The sequence below is a fragment of the Octodon degus genome, unplaced genomic scaffold (assembly GCF_000260255.1).
Source record: "Octodon degus isolate 3935 unplaced genomic scaffold, OctDeg1.0 scaffold00049, whole genome shotgun sequence".
NCBI lineage: Eukaryota > Metazoa > Chordata > Mammalia > Rodentia > Octodontidae > Octodon > Octodon degus.
Window position 1 is genome coordinate 9505395 of NW_004524625.1, and position 10140 is coordinate 9515534.

Below are 10140 nucleotides of genomic sequence, written 5' to 3' on the forward strand. Positions count from 1 at the left end.
GCTCCGCCCCCTCTCGGGAGGCTGCGGGCTCCGGTGAGTCGGGCGCTCTGTTGGCTCTTTTTCTTTTTTGTCGTTTTGAGGCAGGGTCTCGCTGCTGTGCAGTTCAGATTGGTCGTGAACTCACAACGTACGTAGCCCAGGCTGACCTCAAACTCAGAACAGTTCTCTTCCATCGGCCTTGCGAGTGCGGGGATTACAGGCCTGTGCCACCATACCCAGCAATTTTTCCTGTTGTGTTTATCCAAATAGACGCTTACTTGTTGGTGTAAAGAAAATATTTTAAATCCATGTCTTATTTTCTATTACGTTGTTATACTACCCGGTACCTAAGTCAGGAAGGATTTTTGAATACCTATATACTATTTTGCTAAGGATTATTTTATTTTATTTTTGGTGGAACCGGGGATTGAACGCAGGCTCTTGTGCTTGCCAGGCGAGCACTTATTCTACTGAGCCATTTCCCCGGCCCCTTGGTAAGGAATTTTGAATGCATATATTTTGTTATAAGTTATGGTTTTAGTATGACATGATTCTACTCTTTAAGAAATTGACATTCTATCAAGCATAGTGGCATGTACCTCTAGTCTCAGCTACTTGGGAGGCTGAGGCACAAAGTCTGCTTGAGCTCCAGAGTTTGGTGAATCTTCCCAACCAACCCTTGCTAAAGACATGAGGTGATAGTTTTGGTTTTTTAGGGTGATACCTTGAATGGGTTTCTGAAGGTCATTGTATCAAAGTGTAGGCTTTCCATGGCCACAGGGGTTAGGAATTTCCCATTTTAGGTTAGTTGTACTCAGCTGGGACAAGTAGTCAGAATCACTGTTGGAGTGCTTCTACTAGTTTATGGTTTCAGCATCTTTTGCTCCAGGTAAGGTGAACCTGACTACTGTGCTTGCTAGTCTCCCCAGATTTTGAATGGAAGTTTGCCCAGAGACCTCATTTCTTTTGTGGGGAGGGAATCTGAGAAAATTTGGTGGTTTTCAATAAAGTTAGTTTTTTTTTCTTGTAAAGATGGTTGTGTTGTGTCGCTCTTCATGGTCTTTACTGATCAGAGCTAAAACCAGAAGTCTGGTTAAGATGCTAATTGCAAATATCTTTGAAGCAAATTATTTGGAACTCTGAAGTGATTTTGTGCTTTCTCTTGAATCATAGCTGTCATCCTTTTTTTTTTTTTTTTTTTTTTCATAGTTCTGTACTTTAAGCAATTTAATTCATCACTAGGTTCCAGAAAGACGGGGCATCTTGGTAGCATCCATGAAGCAGTGCGAGCTGGAGATATAAAGCAGCTTTCAGAGCTAGTGGAGTGTGGAGCTAACATTAATGAAGTTGATGTTCTCCATAAATTTACCCCTTTACATTGGGCAGCACATTCTGGAAGTTTAGAGGTAAGAAGCTGTCCTCGTTACTAAACTTAGGGAAGTTTATAGCTGTATAGCCATTGTATAAATTTAATGAACAGGGCTGAAACCTTATAATAGGTACTGGGGTTATTTTTTTTTTTTTTAGTTCATTCTGGTATTTGGATGTTCTGTTTTCTTAGGATTTTGTTTGTATGCTTGTTTATTCTTTGTGACAGTCTTCATGATATAGGCTGGCCTTGAGTATACAGCAATCCTCCTGGCTCAGCCTCTTGGGTGCTGGGGTTATAGGTGTACACTACCATGCCCAGCTGTTTCCCCAGTCTTAAAATAAGTTAACCCAAAGCTCAGTGTCATAAAATAACCAGTTATTTATACTGATGAATGAACTGGGAATTTGGATCCCAGGGACAGCTGGTCTCTGCATAATGTCTGGGGATTCAGTGGGAAGAGTCAAGGGCTAATACAACTCAAGTCTTTTGAAGCCTTGTTCACTTAGATGTCTGGCACCTGACTATAGATTGTACTCTCTTTTCCATGTGGATCTTTTCGTGAGGTCTTTCCACATGGACTAGTTTGTGCTTTCTCACAATATGGGGACTGAGGGCCAGCAAGATAGTTTAGCAGACTAAGTGTCTCTTTGGCAAGTGCAGGCATGGTAGCACATGCCTGTAATCCCAGTGCTTGGGAGGCTATAAACAGGAGGATCACTATGAGTCCAGGCTACATGGTGAGATGCTGTACCAAATACATAAAATGAAAATAAATAAATTAAACAAAACAAAACAGTATGGGGGCTGAGTACCTATCCTAATAGTTTTGCTATAGTTGCTTTAGAACTTTAGAAAAGAAATGGAATACTGTAGATACTCAAAATCTAAAGATAAATATTAGGGCAGGCCAATAGCTCAATGGGTTAAAGCACCTGCTTAGGCAGGTGCAGTGGCCAGGGTTTGACCGCAGGCGTGCCATGCTGGCCCTGCCCCTGGGGCCCACTGAGAGGACGATTGAGACTGGGCATGGTGGTACGCGCCTATAATCCCAGGTCTTGGGAGGCTGAACACAGGTGGATCACTATGAGTCCATTCTACATAGTGACACCCTGTAGGCCTGGTACTAAAATATAAAAAAAAAAAAAAAAAAAAAGGTAAATATTACACAGATTTTGATGCTGTTTATATAAGATTATACAATTATTTTGACTTTTTTGGGGGGTGGGGTATGGGATATCGAACTCAGGACCTTGCACTTGCCAGTCAGGTGCTTGTGCCACTGAGCTATCTCCCCAGCCCTTGACATTATGCTTTATATAAACGTCATACTATGTGTATCATTCCTCAACTTGTTTTTTTTTTTTTTTTTTTAAGTTTTAACCCTGTGATTACATGCTTGTAATCTTGTTCATATTTCAGCATGTTTTAATAGTGTGTTCTTAGACTAATGCCAGAATTTGTCAATTTTTCTGTTGATAGATTTATCCATTTTCCTGTTGGGTTGTTTTAATTTGCATCTCTGAAATGACCATTGACGTCGACAATTTTTCTTTTTTTTTTTCTATTTCTACTTCTTCATCAGCAGTGTCAAATTTCAGAAGCCCATTGTTGGATTGGATCTTTAAACTTGGGAGATCTAACTTTTTGCGTTCTGTATACTCTAAACATTAGTCCTTTATCTGAGGAACACCCGGCAAAGATTTTTTCCCTTGTTGTAGGTTGTCTATTTACTCTGTTGGCTTCCTTTGCTTTGCAAAAGGTTTCTAATAAGATGAGATTTCAGTTACTGATATTTCTGATATTTTCTGTGCAATTGGGTTTTGTTCATAAAATCTTTAAAGATATGGGCCTCGTTTTACCCCTTAACGTGTGGACGCCAGTTTTTCCAGCACCATTTATTTGAGAGGTAACCTTTAGAGAGGCAATCTTTCTCCCAGTGAAAGTGTTTGGCTCCTTTGTCAAAGATAAGGTGGCTGAGTGTGTATGGAGTTATTTCTGCATCTTCTAATGTACTCCACCAATTCTTGGGTCTGATTTTTTGCCAGTGCCATGCTGTTTTCTTTCTTTATTCTTTTTTCGGCGGAACTGGGGATTGAAGTCAGGCCCTTAGCACTTGCCCGGGAAGCGCTTACTCCACTGAGCCATCTCCCCACCATGCTGTTTTCATCACAGTTCCTTTGCAGTATAATTTTAAGTCAGAGACTGTGATGTCTCCTTCCTTGCCATTGTTCCCCGGAATTGCTTTTGCTATTTTAAGTCTTGTCTGGTTCCAAATTAATATTAGTATTGATTGGTCTAATTGCGTGAGATATGCAACTTGTATTTTGACCAGGATTGTTTAAAATCTATATAACAAGTGTAAAGTATGGCTATTTTTGCTATTTTGATTCTTTCCATGTTTGGGAAGGGGATGTCTTTCCATGTTTGGATATCCTCTTCGATCCTTTTCAGAGCACTATAGTGTTAATTGTAAAGGTCTTGTACTTCCTCCATTACACTGATTTTAGGTATTTCATTTATTTGGATACTATTGTGAAAAGTGTTGGTTCCCTAACTTCTCTCTTAGTGAGTTTGTTGTTTGTGTATAGGAATGCTATTAATTTTTGAGTGCTGATGTTGTAGACAGCTACACTGTTGAATTTGATGTTACTTTTTTAAAGAACTATCTCTGATTCATTAATTCTCTGCGTTATTACATCTAAAAGTCTTTTGGGTAGAGATTTTGGTGTTTTCTTTCTTTCTTTCTTTCTTTTTTTTTTTTGTGGAACCGGGAATTGAACTCAGGCCCTTGCGCTTGCCAGGGAAGCGCTTATTCCACTGAGCCATCTCCCCAGCCCCAATTTTGGTGTTTTCTATGTAAAGTATCCTGTCATCTGCTAATAATGATAATTTAACTTTTTCCCTTCCTATCCTTATTCCTTTTCTTTTTCTTTTCCAATTGCTTTTGCTTATGTTTCTGGAACTAAATTGAGTAAGAGTGGTGACAGTGGTCATTCCTGTCTTGTTCCTGATTTTATAGTGAAAACTCACTTTTTCTCTATTTAGTATGATGTTGACTGTTGGTTTCTTAGATGGCTTTTATCAGATTGAGATAAAGTCCATCTACTCCAGTTTTCCATAGTTTTTATCATATAGATGTTGGACTTTATCAAATGCTTTTTCTGTGTCTGTTTAGATGATCATGTGGTCTTTGCCTTTGGGTGTGTTAATACAGTGTACTACATTTATTGATTTGCATATGGTGAACCATCCCTGCTTCCCTGGGATGAATCCCTCTTGGGCACAATGTGTAATCTTGATGATTTGCTGCATTCTTTTTGCCAATAACTTATTGGGGATTTTTTCATCTATGCTCATTAGGGAAATTGGCCTGTTGTCCCTTTTTTGGTTAGATCCTTCTGTGGTTTTATTAAGGTAATGACTTTGGGAGTACAGTAGTCCCTCACTATTTCGTGGTTTGACTTTCATGGACTCATTATTTTGTGGGTTTTCAAAAAATATTAATCTAAATTACTGATTGTGAATTTTTCGCTTTATCACAGGGTTTTGCAGTACTGTCCAGTATGTATATCTTGTTAAAATTACATAGGTTTATGAGTTTAGAAAACGGTTAAAAACATTAGAAGAACATTAGAAGTGTAAGAACATTAGAAGTGTGGGAAAGGGCTGGCAAGATAGCTCTGTGCACTAAGCCCCTGCTTTGACAAGCACAGGGACTAGGGTTCGATCCCCGTCCTGCACATTCTGCTGGCCCCACCCCTACGGTGCGCTGAGCCAGTGACCGAGTCCCAGAGTGGTGGTGCAGGCCTGTAATCCCAGTGCTGGGGAGGCTGAAAACAGGAAGATCACTACAGTCAAAGCTGCATAGTGAGACCCTGTTCCAAATCGTAAGTGAAAAAAAAGTGTGGGAAAGGTTTATAACAGTGTGGGAAGGGTTTATAAAGCCTTTAAATATATATAAATACTAAAATAAATACAGTGTCACTGCTGCGCTGATTTTCACTTATTGCCGGGGTGTCTGGAATGTAACCAGTGGGATAAGTGAGGGACCACTGTACTTCTTCAAACCTTTTGATTTTATTAAAGAATTTGAGAAGTAGCAGCATTAGGTCTTCTCTAACTGTCTTGTAGAGGGGTCAGGGAGATAGCTCAGTAGAATAAGCGCTTCCCTGGCAAGCGCAAGGGCCTGAGTTCAATCACTGGTTCTGCCAACAAACAAACAAACAAACAAACAAAATATAAATAAATAAATAAATAAATTTCTTGCAGAGTTCAACAGTATATCCATAAGGGCCTGGGCGTTTCTTTGTGGGTAGGCTCTGAACTATATCTTTAATTTCATTAGCCGATATTAGTTTATTTAGAATTTTTATATCTCCTTATATCAGCTTGGTAATTCATATGTATTTAGGAATTTGTCCATTTCTTCTGTATTTTCCATCTTACTATAATACAGATTCTAAAAGTAGGTATAGATGATCATCTGGATTTCTGCAGGGTCCATTTGGCTTTTACTCTTTACATTCCTAATTATGTGGATTTGAGTCTGGAACTAAATTGACCACTGTCACCACTCTTTCCTTTTTTTGATAAAGCTGGCTAAGGGTTTTTCAATTGTTGTTACTCTTTTAAAGAGCTAACTCTTTGATTCATTAATTCTTGTGTTGTTTTCTTAGTTGCAGTGCATCAGTTTATGCTCTGATCTTTATTATTTCTTCCCTTGTATGAGCTTTGGGCTTGACTTGTTTTCATTTTTCTAGAAGCTTGAGGTTCAATATTAGGTTGTTTTTTAAAGCTCATTCTCTTTTTTTCTGATAGTGGAATTCACCAGTATAAATTTCCCTCATAGGACTGCTTTTTTTGTGTCCAAGTACAAGTTCTGGTGTCTTGAATTGGCATTGTTGTTTAATTGTAGAAAGTATCCATTTCTTTTGTAAGTTTCATCTGTGACTTATTGGTTGTCCAGGAGGACTTTTTTTTTTTCAGTACCAGGGATTGAACTCAGGACTCTGTGCTTGCCAGGCAAGCACTTACTCTACTGAGCTATCTCCCTGGCGGAGGAGGATATTATTTTATTTCCATGTGTGTATGAGGTTTTGTGGTTTCTTTTGCTATTGAGTTCCAGTTTCATTTCACTATGATCTGATAATGTGCATGAGATAAATTCGATTCCTTGGCATTTACTTAAGCATGTTTTATGAGATAGTTTGTTGTCTGTTTTGGAGAATTCCTGTGGTGTAGCTGATAAGAGTGTGTATTCTGATATTGTGAGATGGAACACTTTGTAAACATTTATTTACAGTGTTCATTTGTTCAAAAGTTTGGTTCAGTTCTTCTATCTCTTCATTGATTTTTTTGTCCAGTTGTTCCATCTATTTCTGACAGTGGTTATTGAAATCCTGTTGTTGTGTAATTTGTTTTAGATAGTCGGGTGTGCTAGCATTTAGTGCATATATGCTTAAGATCATTAACACTTCCTCTTGGATTGTTCCCTTTACAAGAATGTAGGCCTTCTTTGTCTCTCTCAGTCTTTGTATGAAATACACGTTGTCTGCAAGTAGAATAGCTATCCCTGCTTTCTTCTGGGTTCTTGTCACACTGAGTATTGTTTTCTGTTGTTTGACTTTCAGTCTATGAATTTCTTTTTGAATTAAATGTGTTTTTGTGTGCAGCATATTGTTAGATCTTACTTCTGGATCCATTCTTCCAATTTGTTTCTTTTGATTGGTGAATTGAGACCATTTATGTTGAGAATTATAACTGATATATATTGACTCATTCTTGTGAGGTTACTTTTCTGTTGTTGATTCTCTATCTTCCTCCCTCTGTTTTAGTTACTTACACAGTGTGGGGGACTCAATCTGTTGGGGTTCATGGAATTGTAGTCCTTGTTATCTATCCCTTTCTATGATATCTTTTAAAACATTTTGGAATCCTGGCATGGTGGTTATGAATTCCCTCAGGTGTTCTTTGTCATAGAAGTATCTTATTTCTCCATCAATTTTGAGAAATAGTCTTGTGGTTTACTTTGATTAATCTTGTGTTATTCTTTTTTGCATCATCTATCAGGTGCTGGATTGATTTCTCATGGTCCCTTGCTAGTTTTAAGAAATCTTGGGGTCAGGAAGATGGCTCAGTAGAATAAGCTCTTCCCTGGCAAGTGCAAGGGCCTGACTTCAATCCCGGGGTTCCACCAAAAAAAAAAAAAAAAAAAAAAAAAAAAACCTTTGTTTTTTGTGTATTTTTAATACAGAGTGTACAGAGTCTCATGGCGCAGGTAGGACTCGTAGTGATCCTCCTGTTTACAGCCTTCCAAGTGCTGGGATTATAGGTGCCTACCACCATGCCCAGTCTCAACGGCCATCTCAGCATGCCCCAGGGGCGGGGCTGGCATGGCAGGCCCAGGGATTGAACCCCAACCCCTGTGTCTGCCTAAGCAGGTGCTTTAATCCACTGAGCTATTTGGTCAGCCCTAAGAAATATTTCTTTTCATGATTGCTAACTGCATTCATGTTTTCTATATCTGATGTTCTGTCTTCACATTGGTTCATTCTGTCTATATACTTTTAATAAAATTTTAATTTTCTGGGTATCTGGATCTGTTTTATAAATTTCATTTCTATTTTGGGTATTTATATTTTCCATGAGTTTCCTAAGCTCTTCTATCTTTTATCTGTTATCTGCCCTAGAATTATTAAACGTGCTTTTCATATCATCACCATCTCTGCAGTTATCTGTAATTATTTCTAATTTCATTTTATTCTAGATGCTCATTCATCTGCTCTCTTCTGCTGTTACCTCTTTAGAGAGACTAGGTAGGAAAGGTGGCTTCAAATTGTTCTACCTCCTTGCCCCCTAGGTTTGCCTTTGGTGAGCTGGAAGTCTGGGGTTGCATCTTGCTTAAGTGCCTTCTCATTATATATGTATTTTTTGGTTTTAGTTCCTGGATTGATATTTGTAAATTGCCTATGGCGATAGCTTTATTGCATTTATTTTTATTGCTTGTATTTAGAATCCTTAGCAAGTGACTACTTCTCAGCAGTGTCTTCTACGTGTAGCTGGCTTTGGGGTTTTGAGGTTGTTGCAGGATCCCAGCTCTCAGTGTCTGGGGGATGGGAAGCTGCTGCGTAGTTGGCCTACAGCAGAGAAGCCCCAGGTCCTCGGGCGCTGGCCTGCAGCATTGCTGACGGCCCCAGGAGGTCTCAGTCTCGGCCTTCCAGGAGGAGCACCTGATCAGAACAGTTGTGTCATTAGTAGCACAATCAGCGATAACTGTAGCATCAAGCACAGCCTAGAGAATGACAAACTGTGGTAACTTGGTTGGCCACCTTTAACTGTAGGAACTAGCTCTGGTTATTCAGCACTATCACCAGGAAAGTGTGTACAGTAAATATGCCTTTTGGCCATTTTATTCTCTGGAAGGGATTAAGGGAAAAAAATAGAGAAATACAAGAAGAGGAAGAAATCAGAAGCAAGGCCAGAGGCCAAAGGAAGATTATGCAAACTTTGGTAAACTGGTGAAGAAAAAATAGGGAAAGAGAGAAGGAAGAAATAAAACCAAAAAGAGAACAGGGGGCTGGGGACACAGCTCAGTAAAGTAAGCACTTGCCTGGCAAGGGCAAGGTCCTGAGTTCAATCCCCGTACAACAAAACAAAACAAAACAACAGAATGACAACAGAAAAACTAGAAACAGTGTTTATACTCCTATAAAAATGACAAACAAGGAAAAAAACCCAATAAAAATAAGATAAAAAGATAAGATAAAAAAGAAAAATACATACTTCAGGTGTGTCTGCTGTCACTGGGGGAGCGAGTGGGCAGATGAGTGTTGAGGACTCCCAGCATGCTAGCTGTAGATATACAGAGGCATAGTAAATAGCCCTGCAGAGCTGAACCTTCAGCTCAGTTACAGTCCAGGCTGGTTTCCGGCTGCGAGGCTGCAACCCGATTTGTTCCACCTGCAACACTCTGTGTGCCTCCTGTGTGCTTGAGCCTGGCTCCTTGGCTCCCTGCAGGCTTGTACTCAGATTTGCCTGCTCCTGACCCTGGGAGCCGCTAGGTGGAGCCGGCCTGTGGCTGCTCTGAGTTCTAACCCAATTGGCCCCTCTCCAAGATGGCTGCCAGCCAGTTCCCTCTGTGGGGGTAGGGGAGGGACTCTGAACCTGAATACTGCCCTGCGCGCTGCAGCCCACTCCTTGCACTGCTCCTTTCTGCTGGTGGGCTTCTCATGGAGGCCTCTGGGCTCACCAGTGGGCACTGTGGATCTGCTGGCTCAAATACGCTTCCATGCAGGGAGCCAAGGCTCTGGGAGAAGGCGTTGCGTGCCACCTCGTGCACGAGGTCTCCCTCCTCACCTTGTGGGCTTCAGTTCTCCTTCAAATCCTCGCTAGGTCCTGGGGACCCACTTTCCTACTTCTCTTCCTCACGCTGGTACATTCCAGGGTATGGGCACCAAATCTTGGAGAGGTTATGTTGCTGTACTCTTCACCACTTCACCATCTTCCCAGTAGTCTCCCCCTTTTTTGTTTGTTTGTTTTGATTTTGATACCAGGAATCAAACTCAGCACCTTGTGCTTGCCAGGCAGCCGTTGTGCCATTGAGCTACATCTCAGGCCCTCTACCTTTTTTTTTTTTTTTTCTTTTTAAAGAAATAAAGCACTTATATTTTTAAAGGGTATCATCCAAGGAACAGTGTTTATTCTGGCATAAAAGATTCTATAGGGGCTGGTGAGATGGCTCAGTGGTCTAAAGCACCTACTTAGAACAAGCTTAGCAAATCACAGGGACC

The 10140-nt window shown here is 40.3% G+C and overlaps 1 protein-coding gene across 1 annotated transcript in view; it reads left to right on the forward strand.

Annotated features, from left to right (window-relative positions):
- Ankrd42 (ankyrin repeat domain 42) overlaps positions 1–10140 on the forward strand; it is a 70092-nt gene that overhangs the window by 732 nt on the left and 59220 nt on the right. The window contains exons 2-3 of the mRNA XM_023716647.1: positions 1–33; positions 1222–1385. Of these exons, the coding sequence (XP_023572415.1) occupies positions 1–33; positions 1222–1385 (197 nt within the window). The remainder of the gene's footprint in view (positions 34–1221; positions 1386–10140) is intronic.